Below are 19,644 nucleotides of genomic sequence, written 5' to 3' on the forward strand. Positions count from 1 at the left end.
AAACTCGAGTGGCAGACTGCAAGAGAGGCGCTCTGCATCTCGGTGTAGCTTGCTGTCCAGGTTTCGAGAGGGTGCATTTCTGGATGAGGTATCGAATCTATTGCTTCCTCCTACTTATACCTCCTGAGGAGATCACGACTGTAAAATTTGGGAGATTCGAGTGCGCACGGTGGCTTTCCGACAGCCTTTCTTCCCACGAACCTTACGCGAATGGAACAGGAAAGGGAGGTAATGACAGTGGCATGTAAAGTGCCCTCCACCACACACCGTCGGGTGGCTTGCGGAGTATAAATGTAGATGTAGATAGCACAATTTCATTTGGATGGGTTCGTCAATGTGGGGGATTGAGTATCCTTATTACGCAATTGAGAAGCCTCTTCACCCTCATCCTGTAACTGTGTGGTGTGCAGTGTCCAGTCACGCAATAATCGGTGCGATATTCCTCGATGGCACGGTGACTACCGAACGGTTTTTGGAAGCTGATTTCATCTCCATTGTCGAAAGTGACCCTGATTTTGACAAGATATGGTTCGTACAAGACAGAGCTCGACCCCTTGGAGTAGGACAGTGTTTGATGTGCTGGAGGAGCTTTTTTTCTTCATTGTTGTTGTGGTCTTCATTCCTGAGATAATTGTAACCCGACAATAAAATGTAAGTCAGTCTCAAATTTTAATTTATTTTTTTACACAACCAGTAATTAAATATAAATAGGCATTATTTTTATTAAAATATGTCATTCAAAATTTATTAATTGATATTTCCTTTGTAAATATATATGGGATTAAAAAAAAGTAAGTTGGAAATACACTGAGATTCAAACCAGCGAGTTCATGGTTACTTGACTTCAGGGTTTCACATTCAGGTATCAGTGACTATGTTGTTTAGCAGGATTGTTTAGCAGTCAAATAATATATTTCTCACACTGTATTGATGCCTAACATCTCGGGTAGAAGGAAGTGAACTTCGAGGTACACAGTTTCTGCGGAAAGGGACTGGCCTGAGTGATACACAACATTACGTAAATACAGGGCTGTAAAACACACGTAAGATGGGCAAGCAATAAACATTTATTTATTTTATGCACAAGACTAATTCTCAAGTTTGAGCATAACAGATGCATGACTTGGTATTCAAAGTCCAAGACACTGACTATCCTGTCTTACTGAAGATAATTATTTGATCTAAAAATGTTTAGCAGGACTGCTGTATTTGACAGTACTCTGTTCTGTCCCTGAACTAATTACTTCACTAAAGGTGTTTAACAGTCTGATGCACACAGATAACTTGCAGCTGTTGTTATGGTGGCAATGAAGACAGTGTTGACTGGTATACATTATGTGATCAAAAGCATCCAGACACCTGGCTGAAATTGATTACAATTTCATGGTGTTCTCAATTGGTAATGCTGGAATTCAGTATGGTGTTGGCTCACCCTTAGCCTTAATGACAGCTTCCACTCTCGCAGGCGTACATTCAATCAGGTGCTGGAAGGTTTCTTGGGGAATGGCAGCCCGTTCTTCACACAGTGCTGCACTGAGGAGAGGTATCAATGTTGGTCGGTGAGGCCTGGCACAAAGTCTGCATTCCTAAACATCCCAAAGGTGTTCTATACGAATCAGATCAGGTCTCTGTGCAGGCCAGTCCATTACAGGGATGTTATAGTCGTGGAGCCACTTCGCCACAGGCCGTGTATTATGAACAGGTGCTAGATTGTGTTGAAAGACGCAGTCCCCATCCCCGAATCGCTCTTCAACAATTGGAAGCAAGGAGGTGCTTAAAAAATCGACGTAGGCCTGTGCTGTGATAGCGCCATGCAAAACAACAAGGGATGCATGCTCCTTCCATGATAACATGACCACACCATAACAGCACCGCCTCCAAATTTTACTGTTGGTACCACACAACCTGGCAGATGACGTGATTCACTGGCTGAAGTCTCAGATGGCAGAATTTTATGACGAAGGTATTTCAAATTTTGTACAATGCTATGATAAGTGCCTCAGTGTGTTTGGTGACTAAGTGGAAAAGTAGTATGTCAGTCACTCTTTGAGATGTATATAATAAAATGTATTTCTTGTACTTAGATTTTTTTTTTTGTTTTGTTTTTTTATGTCAAAATGTACCCTACTTTCCGAATAGTCCTCTTAAGTGTTGAGACTTAGAGTCACTTAAAATTATGTCCTTATCATCTGCAGTCATTACAAGCAGTAACGGCTTCAGACTAGAGTTCAATTGTCAACTTTGCAAATGAGCTGTTACTTCATGATGAAGATTTATTTGGATTATGTAGCCTTCAGTGATGAATCGACATTTTATGTTAATGAAATGTGAGCACAGACAATTAAACCGATGTCCCATTCCCGGATGAACATTCACTCATCATGTTGTTTCCATACCCTTCACTCATGATAAATTTCCATGGGTCTTAGGTTTTTGCCAACGAGAACCGTATCACAGACCAGACCTCACAACTGGAAGGATTTTTTGATTGCAGCGCACATTTCAGATTCGAATATCGATAAAACCCTACACGCAGAGATGTTCCCACTGTCACGGATGGATGCCAAATGAGCTGTCGAGCACGCACATACTAAAATATACGAGATCGGTGCATGCCTAGCGGCTTCAGATGGAAACGTCACTGGAATTGCTAATTCAGGCCAGACTTTCGTACTGATTTCTGGGTCGTATGCATGGAAGCCTCCCTCAGCTTGTACAACCTGTTACACTCGTTCTCCAATACTCTTCCATTTGCAAAAACAGGTGGTGCAAGGCATAGAAACAAATTACTTCAGTTGATCTTTCACTCGATGTATTGTTTGTGATTGTAAGTTGAATGTAATAAATGTTACAAAGCCTTCAAATCCCACTACTCATTCTGAAACACCCAATAGCTGGCAAAAAAGAAAAAGAAAATACAATTTGTGATTACCAATGACATCAGCAACTGGCTGGATGAGCACATAACATCACAAGTTTATATATTTACAATTCCTAACAAAATATGGATCTGAAGGTTTATCGAATAGGGTATCGAACAATTCAAAACGTCCTTCTCAGTTTGTTAAATTACATGTCCAAAAAAATTAGGAACAAACCATAGAATCTGTGTCTGTGTTGAAGGTGATTGCTGAGCTGCGCCGCTTTGACGGAGACAAGAACCGAGCGACGGCTTCTCTCATCGCCAAGTCGACGAGATTCGTGTGACTCACGAGCAGCCGAGACAGACAGAGAGGGTCGACCGTGTCCCTCCGTGCAGAGGTTGCTGCCGCTTTCTGTGCTCCTCCCCCTCTGTTACCTCTTCTTCCTGCGCTCCTGTCACTCCGCAAACTTCCGACTGCAGCGTAAACACCTCGGCACGGTGAAAAAGTTCAACCGTGGCACGCGTCTGATTGGGTGGGGATTTGCAGTTTTGTGTTTCCACTCAGTTACCAGTGACTTTGGGTCCTGTGTGGGGATGGAGTGGTAACTGGCTTTATTCCTAGTAGAGAAAGTGTGATCTCTCGTCTCAGTCCACACGTGCACTCAGGTAAGAAGGAAAGGGCTATTGCCCCTCACACATATACTTCAGTCTTGCGCAGTTTCACATACTTCCTATGTTTCTTTATACATTAGCTACCATCCTTTGAAGTAATCATCAGTTGTATCATTATTTTACTTCTACAGATGACCCTAGTGGAATTTTGTAAGTGGTATTGGTGCCATGGCATTGATGGATGTTAGGTCCAATTGTTCCACACGGCTCGTGTGAAAAAGATGTTTAAGTTTTATATGAAACAACCAAAATACCATAGTTGATATAATTTTGTTTAGTTATTTACATGTTTCATCTCTTGCTGTGACATGGAGTGGGCCAGTTTTACAATTATAGTACTCCTACACAGTGAAGAATATGAAAACATACTGATTATTTAGAGGATTGCCTTAAGTGTTATTTCTTCTTCTCCTTCTCCTCCTTTCTCTTCTCCACTTCGTGTATCAGGCAAACTGCCTGTTACAGTATGCCATCTCTTGCATGGTCATCCTAGATGCTTTCTTCCAATGCATTTATAATTGAGAGCTGTACATGGAGTCTTTCTCCACCAATACTGTATACATATTCCTCCAATTTTCTTTTATTTTTTTTCATTTAGGTTATATATTCCTAAATCTTCTTCATATCCTTATTCCTTTTGCACTCGTATGTACTTCCTTGGTGTCTTATCATCATCCATCCTTCACTTCCAAAGTAAGAGTTGGTTGGCACTGCTGTGGTTTTATAAAACTTCAGCTGAGTTTGTCTCCTGGCTGTACTCTGCAATTCTTTTTTACAATTGTTCCACATGTAAAAGTAAATTTATTTTATTTTCTGCTCACATTATGCTTTCATTCCTATGTGATGCCACATGCTAGATATTAAAAATATTTAACTTCGTTATTCTATACTACCTTTTATCTTACAGGCTGTGTGCGCTGACACACCATGACTTTCGCCCACCTAAAGACCGTTCAGAAATTTATTCTGAAGCTATCTGTTGCAATTATGGATTCCCATCTGACAGTCGTCTTAATTTTCTACAATTAGTGTTAAGTCATGTGCATATAGGATTGCATTCAGTTTAATGTCATCATCTAAAATTACTTCTTTTTTTATTCAACATTTTTCATCAATTGATCACTTCATCTGTGTATACAGATCTCTCTCCTGAGAGTCGTCAGGTATATTTTCTCTGGTGTTTCAGCAGAGATTTACAGTTTTATTTTTGTGTTGTGTAGCTGGACTCAGCCTAAACAAATAGTTCTCATCACATCTTCCATCTGACACCCAGGTCTACTGAAAGCATCAGTTTGTTTCCTGTTTCAAACAAAACCGTTTTTAAAGCGTATTTTTACATGCCCGTTCGGTAGAGCGGTCCCAGATCAGTCTAGTGCAATATCTGTTTTATCTGTAGATATTAACAGTGTCAGTGAAACATGAAGAATAACCAACTTTCTAGCAGTGGCAACACCACCTTTGCCAGTGCTGACCGCTACCGCCAAGCATGCAGCACTTCTGAGTTGCTGCTGGATCACCGTTTATTTTTTGTGTTTTACCGTCCCTGTTAAAATATATCGATGAAATGAATATCAGACTAGACAAATTTGGGAGCACTGTATTGGATGCGCGTGTAAAATTATGATTTAAAAACGATTTTATTTGTAATAGGAAACAAACTGATGCAGTCTGTTGATACTTTGTGTCACATGAAAGCCATGGTGAGCAATAATTATTTACTTATATGGATATGGTGTCTGTTCTTTCTGACATGTTAAAAGAGCAGACACGATTGATGACCTGCAGCTGTCTAGAACAAAATTAGAATTATATATTGATACCTTCAGCTGCTGATGGGTGTTCATATATATCAATGGTGACAGGTGAAAATGTGTGCCCCGAACGGGACTCGAACCCAGGTTCTCCTGCTTACATGACAGATGCTCTATCCATCTGAGCCACCGAGTGCACAGAGGATACTGCGACTGCATGGACTACCTCGCACACCTCTCACGCGAGACCCACATTCTCACCTTGTATATCCACACTCTACGTTCTTAGTGTCCCTACCCAACACACTCATTACTCGTGGAAGACATTCTTACCAAGTCTCGTAAGAGTTCGGATAATATGTGTGCATCCGCATGTAGTATATAGTTCTGGCAATACCGGCTATGATCTCCTTCTCCTGTGTGGATGCACACATATTACCCGAACTCTTAGGGACTTGGTAATAATGTCTTCCACAAGTAAGAAGTGTATTGTGTAGGGACACTGCGAATGTAGTGTGTGGACATATAAGGTGAGAATGTGTGAGGACAAGTGTGAGAGATAGTCCCTGCAGTCACACCATTCTCTGTGTCCTCAGTGGCTCAGATGGATAGAGCATCTGCCATGTAAGCTGGAGATCCCGGGTTCGAGTCCCGGCCGGCGCACACATTTTCACCTGTCCCCGTTGATATGTATCAACGCTCATCAGCAGCTGAAGGTATTAGTATATAATTCTAATTTAGTAATTATTTAGGCTAATTCCAGCCTCACACTGCAAAAACAAAATTGCAGTCATCTTCCGAGACACACAGAAAATGCGCCTGATGACCCTTAGGAGACATTCCCAATATATTCCAGAATTTAGGGGAAATATGCCAACCTTGCCCTATGCCTTTGTGCAAGCTCATTGGTTTTGTGGTTATTTTCCCATGTCACACACACAAGCTAACTCCAAGAGGCTTATACCTAGTTATTACGTTTATTTCTATTACCCTTTTTAAAGATTACTTTGACTTTTAGCCACTCTTTTGGTTCCTTCACACTTCCGCAGTATCTATTGAAAATGTGAAGAAGCCTTAGATGTTGAAATAACCCTCCATATTTGCATAGCTCCATATTAATAGCATCTAAACAAGTGCTTTTTCTACTCTTCGCAGCTTTCAGAAGCTCATCAGTCCTCTCATATCAGTAACATTCAGGTTTTTTTTGTATCATGTAGTTCAGATAATTCTGAATTACACTACCATCACACCACATTTTTTGTAATGATCCATCCAGTCCTTCTCTCCTGTATTACTGACACATGTATGATCCGTTTCTTGTCTGTTGTGCTCTTTCTTTGCTTTGTAAGCAAACATTTGTCAACCATGAAAATTGTGTTTTATGTTGCTAATAAGCATATCCATTATTGTGCATGTGAACATGTGCTTTCCAAATTGTGCAGTTTGCGTTGTATTAAATCTCTTCCGAGGTTCCATTCCAAACTAAACTCGCTTAATGCCTCCTTGCTGGAATCTCACTCTTTCCCTTGATTTCCATTTGAATTTAAAGCTTTTTTTATGCACTAATGATTAGTGATTAACATTCATCTGTTCATTATTATACGCACATGACACTTATATGAACTCTGCTCAGTACATTAGAGTTTATAGAACAGCTTACAGAAAAATCATTGTATTAAAATTGCTTTTCATTGAAGGTACAGTACTTAAACATAGTCGTACTCACAATCACTTTCTCTCAGATTGTTATTTCTGTAGAGCCTCCAACCAATCACTTGGCAGTGTCCTGCAGTATTGCCCAAACTCATCTGACGAGTGTCACTAGATCCTTGCCACTGCCTTGTGACCTGTGAGAAGCTCAGGAACTCATAAAATAAAGGAATTGACATTAATAGCAATGTATTGTGGATGGCAACATACTGTATGAAGATGGACATGTGCACACTTTTTAGGAAAGGCTCTCTCTCTCTCTCTCTCTCTCTCTCTCTCTCTCTCTCTCTTTCTTTCTTTCTTTCTTTCTTTCTTTCTCATTCTCAATCAATCAATCAGTCCCTCTCCCTCTTCTCCCCCCTCACTCCCCCCCCCCCCCCAATCCCTCTAAAAGAAACAGCAACCCCCCCCCCCCCCCCCCCCCCCCCGCCACACACACACACACACACACACACACACACACACACACACACACACACACACACTTAGAAATTCTTCTATGGAGTAGAAGTTGTCAAGCGGATATGATTTCAGTTTTTGTTTAAAGTTAGTTTTGTAAACTGTTAGACTGTTTTACACCTCAGTGAAGGTGGTGTTTCCAAAGTAGTAGGCTTGCTGAATATCTCACTCATTTCTGTGCCACACGATGGCCACATTAAGGCTAATGGAAGTCACTGAAGATTTTCTGTTGAGCTTGATTATATAATACTCGTTTTACCAGTGAAGAAGACTATTTCTTCTGCTTCAATATATGATAGTGAATCATTTATATATAAAGCAAGAACAATACTGAATCCAATATCAGTCCTTGTGGTACAGCTGTGGAGATTATTCCACAGTCATAAGATGCAGTTTTTGTTACTTCCTCTTCCTGCGTTTCCTAAAGTCCTTTTAATTCATCAGCATGATAGTCAGTCACCAATAACATCTCTGATACCAAAAATATTTGAATACTCTTAGGAGAATCTGGTATGCTTCAGCCAGCACAAAATGTGTGTCCTCATAATGTACAAAACCTGTGTCACACACTGCTCCTGTGCTAGTCCAATGGCAAGTCCGTTGTGAAGCCTTCACTTATTGTTCATAAGAAAGATTAAAACTTTTCATGTTGCAGTTAGGTGGAGGGTCTTTGGGAGCAATAGGCACTCTTGTGCACTTTGTATTTCCAACATTTGGTTCTATTTCCACTCATCCTCTTCCACATTACTATTAACTTTTTGTTGTTGTTCTTATTGATGGGCTTGCCACAGCTCTCGGTGCTAGCCTGTCCTGCAAATTCCCCTTCATCTCTGCATAACTACTGCAACCTACATCCATCTCAGCCTGCTAGCTGTATTCACTCTACAGCTCCCTCTAATACCTTGGAGGTTTATTCCCCGATATCTCAGCACAAGTCCAATTATTCTGTCCCTCCCTTTGGTCATTGTTCTCCAACGTTCCTTTTCTCACCCATTCTGCTGATAGGGTACCTCATTTCTTGTCTTATCAGTCTGCATTCTTCTATATATCATATTTAAAATGCTTCGATTCTCTGTACTTCTGGTCTTGCCACAGTCCACAGTTGTCTTTACTGTGCAAGTGGGAGGCAACAAAATATTTTGGCATTCAGAGGATCGAAGTGTTACTGACTGAGCTTTTGTGGAAAGCTTTCTCCACAGTGAAAAATGTGCTTGTTTTAAAGGATTACTGTCTCAAAGCACTTATCGTATCTGTGATGTTCTCACAGCTATTTCGCAATAACATGAGGCGAGCTGCCTTCTGTTTTTTACTTTTTCGATGTCTTCTGTCAATCCTACCTGGTAAGGCTGTCTCTTTAGTGGATTTGCGAGACCTTCAAAATCTCTAAATTTTGTCCCAACTTAATGCAGTCTTTGGTTTGCCTTCAAAACATCATTTTCTGTATCATCACTCAATTCTAAGTTGTTCAAGACTGTAATTCCAGTATATTTACTTGTGCTGGATGAACTAACTATTATAGCAGTGTAACACATCCTGTTTTCGTTTTGTAAGTGCACTGTCATTTGCAAGCAAGATGTGTACAGCTTTAAAGTACTTTTGTGTGTGCATTGAATGAGTGGACATGAGAGGAGAGATCAGAATCATTGCTGTTGTGTGTATCTGTGTAGTAGTGGCTCTTTGGAGGAAGAGGAAACAGAGGTCTCAAGTGATAAAACAGAGGGACAAGTTTTCCCTGTTTTTCTCCGACACCTGCCTGACTGTTACTTGTAAGACTGTGTTTCTGGTGTTTTATTATGGGTGTACTTGCCACAGTTGGTCACTAACGTATTTTTCACACTTGATATAAAATAGGTATGGCTAATTGAACAGGTATAATACATTTGGATTGATGGTATGTATTGGGATCTCTCTGCTGAAAAAAAAGTCAATAATTGTTTGGTGTAATGTGATTTTTGACTGCTGCCATTGCATAAGTGGATATAGATATTTTAAATGTAATTTTAGAGCATCATGACACACTCAGTTTTAATGGTTTAAAAGTCTTTTTTGATGTGCTCAATGTTTGTGACAGGTACCAAAAAGACAGTTGTGTTATTTTGGATCTCATCTTTAGACAGTTTCTTGGAAGAAATGTTCTTTAATAATGTCAAAGATAATTCCTTTTTTATACTAAAAAAAGAGAGATGTGATTTTAAAACATATGAGGTTGCAACATCAGTTGCTCATTTAGTTTTAGTCAGTGTCCTAGTACATAAATATATCATATCTGAAGGAGGTTTCTTGTAGCTTAATATGTGTCTTATTATTAAGTGAAATTATACCAAAAAAATCATTGTCAGTGTTGTGATGAAAAATTAAGCTGTTGTAATAGGTGCAGAAAGGAGGAATATACCAAGATAACACTGGACACCATTCGTTGTTAGCGAATGACGTGCTGTGTTGCTATATTGTAATATGAAGTCAATTCTTTCTTGGAAAAAACGAAAAAAAATAAACATGTTGATGTTTGGTACTGGTATCCTTACATGCAACTAGTTGTCATTGATGATTTGTGTCTTCACATATTTGTTGCAAAGCGGCTTCTATTGTCATTGGTAATCTGTGTGTTCACATGTATGTTGCATGGCAGCTTCTGTTTTGCTGTGGAAGCCTAGAAACTTAAGTCACAAAGCCATTGAGGCCCAGATATTAGTGATAGCCAAGGAATTTGTATCATTTTGTGTTGTTGGTGACCACCAAGTGATCATTTTATGAATGTCGTATGGCCTATGTTGTTACCACAAATTTTACACTATGAAAACCTTGCATGTGTATTATTGGACTTTTAAGTTTTTGCAAGATGATTATTTTATTTTTTATCTGAGAGAGAAATAAATTTTAAAATGACGATTGCATTTTTCCCCTCATGGTGGTATTTGCCGTGTCCCTCTTCCTTTTGATTCCCACTTCTTTCTTTGACTTTTACTTCTCTAGTTAAATTTTAACTTTAGATACCACTAAAAAATGTGAACAAAAATTTGACTAGTGTAACTCTGTTTGTATAATGATGGCGATGTGTGCCCTAATACAACTAGACAAATTTGTGGGAGAGGTGGTCACCACAATTGCCATATACTATGATTGAAATATAAACATCTAATGACTAAGGTTATTAATGGTGACAGGAAAAAATGGTTTTATTGTATGGCCAAATTTGGAGTTGGTTTTTGCCAAATTCAGTGCTATTTTAAGTCAATTTTGCTATGTTTGGTGTTACTTTTTTCCTGTTCTCTATCTTTTTTCACAGTTCCAGTGCCATTTCTTTACTAATTTCAGTGTTGTTTTTTTCCTTGTCTTTTTTTCTAATTTTGTTGCTATTTCTTTATCAATTTCAATGCTTTTTTGACATATTTTGTGCTATTTTTTGCCAATTTCAATGTTCCTTTTGCCGAGTTCAGTGCTATTTTTTGTGAAATTTGATGCTATTTCTTGCCAAGTTCGGTGTTTCCGTGCCGTATCGGTGTGTGTTACTTTTTGCCAGTTTTGATGATATTTTTGACATCACATCACAGACTGTTATGCGGGAAATGAAATGTCATTTTAAGATTTGATGTGAACCTCAGTGTTTACGAAAACAGAAGTCAAAATGCAATTTCAGTATTTAATAGCTGTCAGTTACGAATATTGGTGAACTGTTGTCCAGAGATTTATAACATTTTTCATATGGGAAGATGACCAATTTCACAATATTTCATAAAAGATTTCTGATTTTGTGTTATTTCTCTAGAAACTTCCAATTTAACCTTATTTTTCATGTTATAAATTTCGCAAAATTTTCCTGTTCCTTGTATGAAATAAATGATCGCAAGCAGTGACTTAACTTCAACAGCGCTCAACAGACTCGAGAATTAAGTAGTAATACCTTTAATTATGAAACATCACTATTAGTCCCATAAGCACCACCCAGATACACAAACCCTCATTTAAAAAGTATATTTACTCCACGTTTGGAAACAAGTTGACTTCACTTTTTTCCCAGATTATGTTCCAAAAAGAATAATTTTTAAATTAATAATTAACAACCTATAGTGAACGGTTTTTAAAGCTCGAAATAATGACTTACAAAATTACAAAAATCGCCAATAATAAAATCCCAAGTGTACATGTGCACTGGACTTTCACAACGGTTCTGTTAACATAAATCTTGCTGAAGCACAGTGGATGCATTTATCTCGGACCACTGGCGACCACTTTTCACACAACTGATGAACTGTCATCATTTTCAGTCTCGAGTGAAGTAATAAAATTCTTCCCCACTTCCTTAGTTGCTAAAATCACTGTCCATTTTTTTTATTTTTTTTTATTTTTATTTTTTTATTTTTTTTTTTTTTTTAGGCATTGCCTAAACAACAACAAAGGACAGCATTTTGTTGTCAAGTATCCGAAGCTGCACACAGTAAAGGCAACATGTAGTGGCAACCACCTCAACTAAAACAGAACAGCAAGGCTACAGGTGTAGTACCAGATGCTCTCTAGTGGCCAGCACATGTAACTTTTGGTGCTGAAACAGATAAAATCAGGATTTTATTTTTTTTTTCAAAGGTCTGTTATCTGAGTACACTCTGTTAAAGTAATAATAATGACATAACTCGGGGTTTTATGTTAAGGAGTTAATCTACACTTTAAACGGGCCTTGAGTATAGTTAGTCATTTATAGACTTTATTTATAAACTCTGTGAAAAACTGCGAGCATTGCACCCGGGAAAGTCAGTGTTGACTGACAAATGGAGGCCACAACTTTGGGATCACAGATTTACTTCAAACTATGAACCCCTTTAGTACGCCCTTAGAACAACATAATGTGAAAGCAGTAAGGTGCACTACTCTGGCAATCCCGAGAAAATCACGAGAGAAGGATTACAGATCTATTACGTAACTTGTGTATCTGTATAAAGGTACTGGCTGTAATAATTCATTGTAGTCGTGGTCAGCATTCACACGTGCAAGCAGGTGCTGGTTCGAATCCCACTCACACTTATATTTTAATCTATATTTTTTTAATCACTGGTCTCATTATTTAATTTATATCACATTTGAGATGTAATACACACAGTAAGAAAAGGTTTGGCATCACCTCAGTTCTAGAGTTCCGGAACCTGTACAGAAAATTGGAATAGAGATCAACATAAACATCATTTCTGCCCTTTTTATTGCTTATGAAAACCACACATTGCATGTTGTACCATCATACATTGAGGCCTTCAGAGGGGGTTGTCCAAATTGCTGTACACACTGGTACCTCTAATACCCAGTAGCACGTCCTCTTGCATTGATGCATACGTGTATTCGTCGTGGCATACTATCCACAAGTTTATCAAGGTACTGTTGGTCCAGATTTTGCCCCCCCCCCCCCCCCCCCCCCCCACGCCGATTCGGCACAGATCCCTCAGAGTGGTTGGTGGGTCACGTCGTCCATAAACAGCCCTTTTCAATCTATCCCAGGCATGTTCGATAGCGTTCATGTCTGGAGAACATGCTGGCCACTCTAGTCGAGCAATCTCATTATCCTGAAGGAAGTCATTCACAAGATATACACGATGGGGGCACGAATTGTTGTCCATGAAGACGTATGCCTCGCCGATATGGTTGCACTATCGGTCAGAGGATGGCATTCATGTATGCACAGCTATTACGGCACCTTCCATGACCACCAGTGGGGTACGTCTGCCCCACATAATTGCACCCCAAAACAGCCGGGAGCCTCCACCTTGCTGTACTAGCTGGACAGTGTGTCCAAGGCGTTCAACCTGACCGGGTTGCCTCCAAACACGACTCCGACGGTTGTCAAACCTCGATAAATAATGATGCGAATGGCATTATTCAAAATCAGTAATATAGTAAGTTACAGCATGCCATACCAAAAGAGTAACATAGAATTACTTGTCAGGTGTACTCATGGCATCACACATGTCCGCAGCTCGTGGTCTTGTGGCTAGCGTTGCTGCCTCTGGATCACAGGGTCCCAGGTTCAATCCCGGCCAGGTTGGGGATTTTATCTGCCCTGGAGACTGGGTATTTGTATCATCATCATCATCATCATTTGTGATATTGGCTACATTGGACTGTGCACAAAAACTGGACTGTGTAAAACAAGACATCCCACATTGCAAGATGTTATTTTTCATACAGATGTGGGAAACATAAATTGAAACTTTTTGCAAATACATGTTTTTTATTATTATTAATTATAGTACCTCTCAAATGTCATATAAATTAAGTAATGAGAGTAGTGATGAAAAAAATATATATTAAAATATAAGTGTAAGTGGGATTCGAACCATCCCCTTGCCTACAACCATCTTGCCATGGGTGAATGCTAATCACATGATCACAATGAACTCTTACATCCAGCACCTTTGCACAGATAAATGATTTACATAATAGGTGAGTAAAACTTCACTTATGATTTTCTCAGAATTGCCAAAAGTAGTGCACCTTTTCTCAGAATTGCCAGAGTAGTGCACCTTACTGCTTTCGCATTATGTTGTTTTAATGCCCTACTAAAGGTGTACAAAGTTTGAAGTGTATCTGTGATCCCGTCATCGTGGTCTCCCTTTGATAGTTGTTTGTAGCGACAACATATCCAGTAATATTACTAGGAAGTTGGACTAAGGACATCAGAGACATAACTTGTGTTACACTTTGAAAAGAAAATTATATTCGTGTTTGTGCAGAATCACGAACCATCTTGTCTGGACTCGACTCGGTATCCATTTAAGTTCAAAGTACAATAACGTTGACTTATTTGTTGTCAGATAACTGCCAAAATCGATAATGTTATTGTCTATCATTCGTGTTTCTCGAAGTGCCAAAATTTGAATCTTCTTATCTTTTAATGTGTCTTCCAGCTTATGAAGTTTACTTGGTTGTCAAAGTGTTTGTATGTTAAGTGTTGAAAAAAAAGTATTTGTTTTAGTATTAAGTTGGCCAGAGGAGTCCATCTTCCTCAGTTGAATCACACTGCATTTTAACCTGACCACACCAAAATCCGAAAGATTAGTTACACCAGTAATACTGGCAGTGGATTGACCACCTGGGGCAATATTGTGATTGTCAAAATGCTCCATAATGGTTCTACCTAGAATTGGGTTGGGGTGAGTAGACTTGGTGAGTGAACTCAAAGTTTTAAGACTGGAAGGCTTAGCTCCAGAATAAAAAATTTAAGCCACAGCACTGGTGAACAGATGCCAACCACTTTGACGCTTGCTGCAAGACAGACGCAAAGTGGATTTGGTTTTGCTTTGTCTCGGTCTGGGACTGCTTATTCTGTATTTCAGCTGTGCACCATATCTGATGGAATGTTCACTATCTGCCACATGTGACCCGGCCAATACTGTAAGCTTTTCAGACTTTCTAGTTATGAAGTCTTGAAGCCCAGAGATAATACCCTTATTTCAAGGAATAATGTAGGTAGAGAGCTGAAAATTGGCTCACGTGCCTGATATGACATGGGGTTTTATTGAAACAACAAACGAGTGCAAAACTGGCCAACAGATGGTACTTTACAGCAACACATGAGCGACACTGCATAATAATTGTGTTTAAGATAAAATGTGCTGAGGGAGGCAGTCAGACGCACAAGCGGTTGCAGCATGTCTACATCTACATCTACAACAGTGCAGGCGCTTCAAAAAATGGAGGAAAGTGACAATAACATGTTATGGACGAATGAGGCCCATTTCACTCTACTAGGGTCTGTCAACACCCAGAACTGCAAATTGTAGGCTACCATAAATACTATAAGTGTCGAAGAAACCCCATTATGTGACAAAAAAAGTTATGGTGTGATGTAGATTTACCACACAGATCATGATTGGACCCTTTTTCTTCAAGATAATTCACAATAAAACTTTTTAAATTGCCAACATGACAAGTGTGAGGTAAGCAATATGTAACAGAATTGTATTGTCTCTAGCCTGGCTGATAAACACCTGCTGGAAGGTAACGGCTTTTGTGTGGGATGGCTCTCCGCCCCATATTGCTAACCATGTGAAAGATCTGTTGCACACATTTGGTGAGGATTGCGTTCTGAGCCACTCCTTCCATCATGGTTGGCCTCACAGACCTCAATCTGTGTGATAACTAGTTGTGGGGTTGCCTGAAGTCACAAGTTTGCTGCAGTCATCTGACCTCATTAGGGTTGCTGAAAGACATCATAGATGGCAATTTCCCACCACGCCTACTGATATATTGTACAGGTCTCTTCACGACATTGTCCCTCGGCTACAGGTATTGTTGACGAATAATGCCAACGTATTCAGAATTTGTTATAAAGAACATTGTCTTTGGTCTGCAGCTCTTGGTCTAGTGGCTAGTGTTGCTGCCTCTGGATCACAGGGTCCCGGGTTCGCTTCCCTGCCGGGTTGGGGATTTTCTCTGCCCTGGGAATTAGTGTTTGTGTTCTCCTCATTGTTTCATGATCATTCATGAAACTGGCTAGATTGGACTGTGTAAAGAGTGGGACTTTGAGCGCTGATGACAGCGCAGTTGAGCGCCCCACAAACCAATCGTCGTCGTCGTCATTCAAAATCAGTTGTTACCCTTACTATTGGTTTTGCATCATATGAAGCTGTCGGTCATTTTGTGCAATTTTTTTTATTTCAACATGCGTGTCAATCTTCACTTCTCTAGCTATATTATTCCATGAAGTGTGTATTTTCAAATCTTCACAGACTTATGGGTCACCACATAAATTTTCAGGTTGTTGACAATACTTTTCATGTATTTACTTTAACGGCTTTTGTGTGGGATGGCTCTCCGCCCCATATTGCTAACCATGTGAAAGATCTGTTGCACACATTTGGTGAGGATTGCGTTCTGAGCCACTCCTTCCATCATGGTTGGCCTCACAGACCTCAATCTGTGTGATAACTAGTTGTGGGGTTGCCTGAAGTCACAAGTTTGCTGCAGTCATCTGACCTCATTAGGGTTGCTGAAAGACATCATAGATGGCAATTTCCCACCACGCCTACTGATATATTGTACAGGTCTCTTCACGACATTGTCCCTCGGCTACAGGTATTGTTGACGAATAATGCCAACGTATTCAGAATTTGTTATAAAGAACATTGTCTTTGGTCTGCAGCTCTTGGTCTAGTGGCTAGTGTTGCTGCCTCTGGATCACAGGGTCCCGGGTTCGCTTCCCTGCCGGGTTGGGGATTTTCTCTGCCCTGGGAATTAGTGTTTGTGTTCTCCTCATTGTTTCATGATCATTCATGAAACTGGCTAGATTGGACTGTGTAAAGAGTGGGACTTTGAGCGCTGATGACAGCGCAGTTGAGCGCCCCACAAACCAATCGTCGTCGTCGTCATTCAAAATCAGTTGTTACCCTTACTATTGGTTTTGCATCATATGAAGCTGTCGGTCATTTTGTGCAATTTTTTTTATTTCAACATGCGTGTCAATCTTCACTTCTCTAGCTATATTATTCCATGAAGTGTGTATTTTCAAATCTTCACAGACTTATGGGTCACCACATAAATTTTCAGGTTGTTGACAATACTTTTCATGTATTTACTTTACAAAATCATAAACACTTTAAATACAATTTTTAGTTCTCTATCTACAATATTCCATGAAGTATTTAATTTTCAAGTCTTGATAGACTTCTGGATCACCCTGTAAATTTTCAGATTTCTTTGAATATATTTGCTTTACAATATCGTAAGTACATTAAATAAAGTAACATTAACTACCAGTCATTTACGTATCTGTGATAAGTGGTTTTGTAATAACAGGTGGTACTACTTAATACATACTGTTGTCTAGTGATAGCCAGTAATAAACAAAATATTTGGTACACTGTTCGACCACCAGGCAGAGAGAGCATACACATACTGTCACTAGTGCACCCGTACCTGCTTGCCACATATGCTCAGTGTTTTATAGTGCAGGGCAGAGATGGTGTGGTAGTACAGTTTCAGTATTTTTGGGTATGTGACGTCCCGATTCGTTACATATTCTACAAGAGGTATTTGGAAAGTGTGAACCATTTGCCTAAATGGTGGCAGCTCAGGGTAAAGATGCATGAATGCAGTTCAATCTATTTATTAAGCCACACAAGCTGCTTCTCACCTCCAGTACCTGTTTTGGTTGTGGCTGAAAGCAAACAACAGTGACTTTGAAAACCACAGCTCTTAGCAGGTGGGAAGTGAGGGCTGTAATTAGATTTCTGTGTGCAAAAGGATCTACATGTGCTCAGATTCATCACAAGTTGTGGTTAGTCTAATGAGAGAATGGAAGGTTGAGAACAGTATCGAGACTTCAAGAATGGTGAAGAGCAGAGTGGGATGCGCATTGTCCAGGTCTACAGAATGGTGTCACAGGTAGACCAAAGACTAATCTCACTGATGGCTGTGCTGTGGCTTATGAATTTCCCATGATAACTACATGGCTGCTCATTTGAACTGAAACACCATGAAGAATAACCCTTAATAACATTTTATTTGCTGTATGGTATACAGTGCAGTATAGTAGATAGGATTTGTTATTAAATTTGTAGGTAATTTGGGGGTATGTGCTGTCTAAAATACTGGATGTTTCAAAATGAATATAGTGTTGCGGTTCACATACTTTTATTTTCTTCCTTTTTCGTCCTCGGTGTTGACGTACTGTGTGGTCGCACTGGCTGAAAAATGGGTTGTGGATTCCAACACCAACTACTGTAAATAATGTAGCCAACAGGTGCAGAGTCATGTTTCACAGTGATTTAATTTCACTGTTCACAACCCCCTATACACACACATTTATATGGCCAGTGCACTATAGTTTAACTTTCGATCATTCTCATTAATAATGTGCAGACAAACCTCGACATACTGCTGCTATAGTTTACTATCTAAAATCTACGAGCAGTAAAAACATAACCACATAATTCACAGTTCTTTCGGAATAATCAGGTACGGTTGGAATAGACACTGTCATTGCGTTAACACACGGTCTATTGGTGTAACACTTATTTCACTGTAAAATGCATTGTTGGCATTGTAACCGACAACAGGTTCCTTGTTGGAAACTCAGCCGTGGACTGACTGTCTCGTGACCAAAATTTGGGACCTTATGTATCATCATAATAATAGGTGCTGAAACTACACATTGTTCGAAGTTTAATTTACAGAAATTACAATTAAAACTTAACTCATTAATTTAACTGAATACATCGAAAAATTGTGTCTTTTTAACAGTTTCTTCTACTGTAAGAGTTAGGCCAAATTATTTGATTAAATTATGAAAGTAACAAATGTCATTGCGCAAACAATACTTTTAACAAAACTGTTATTTACTTTGGAATTAAGTAAGGTTTTGGTGTAGCTAACATGTTTTCTAATAGAGCCAAATAGATACTTTAAGATTATTAGTATTTCATCTTCGAAATGTTTATAATTAGTATTGAATTTATATTTGTTTATATGTAAATAATATAATTCAAGTTATGAAAATTACTGGTTGTGCCCTATAACAAAATATACTAACAAGGCATAGACAAAATAAATTAGAAAATCAATTAAAAGTGTAAATCTAAGCATAAAATTAGATTTGATGTTACAAGGGTAATCCCGAAAGTAAGGCCTCCTATTCTTTTTTATAAGTACAGAACTCTGTTTGTGTGGCAGTTGGTCACTCTGTTATGAAGAGTGCTTCACGCGCTGTGTGTAAACATCTACGCGCCTTGCTGAGGCGCTCAGTCTTGGCTTGGCAGCCGCTGAGAATGGAGCTTCGGTTGCATGTTACCGCCAAGTGCGACTTACACGCAGTTATTCGGTTTTTGAACGCAAAGGGCACTGCGCCGATTGAAATCCATCGCTAATTGACGGAAGTGTATGGTGAGTTGTGCACAGATGTCAAAAATGTTTGTAAGTGGTGTCGGACCGAAATTCACGACGAACAAAGGAGCGGGAGACGTTTGAAGTGTATCTGTGATCCCGTCATCGTGGTCTCCCTTTGATAGTTGTTTGTAGCGACAACATATCCAGTAATATTACTAGGAAGTTGGACTAAGGACATCAGAGACATAACTTGTGTTACACTTTGAAAAGAAAATTATATTCGTGTTTGTGCAGAATCACGAACCATCTTGTCTGGACTCGACTCGGTATCCATTTAAGTTCAAAGTACAATAACGTTGACTTATTTGTTGTCAGATAACTGCC

The 19,644-nt window shown here is 39.3% G+C and overlaps 1 protein-coding gene across 2 annotated transcripts in view; it reads left to right on the forward strand.

Annotated features, from left to right (window-relative positions):
- The window catches only part of LOC126295449 (protein DDI1 homolog 2-like), a 114,247-nt gene extending 108,801 nt beyond the window's left edge, over positions 1-5,446 (forward strand). The window contains exon 8 of one of the 2 annotated variants that reach the window (XM_049987948.1): positions 3,124-5,446. In XM_049987948.1, the coding sequence (XP_049843905.1) occupies positions 3,124-3,207 (84 nt within the window). In that variant the 3' untranslated portion in view covers positions 3,208-5,446. The remainder of the gene's footprint in view (positions 1-3,123) is intronic. The other variant, XM_049987950.1, reaches the window with a different exon arrangement.
- The last annotated feature ends 14,198 nt before the right edge of the window (positions 5,447-19,644 follow it).

The sequence above is a fragment of the Schistocerca gregaria genome, chromosome 11, assembly GCF_023897955.1.
Source record: "Schistocerca gregaria isolate iqSchGreg1 chromosome 11, iqSchGreg1.2, whole genome shotgun sequence".
Classification (NCBI taxonomy): Eukaryota; Metazoa; Arthropoda; class Insecta; order Orthoptera; family Acrididae; genus Schistocerca; species Schistocerca gregaria.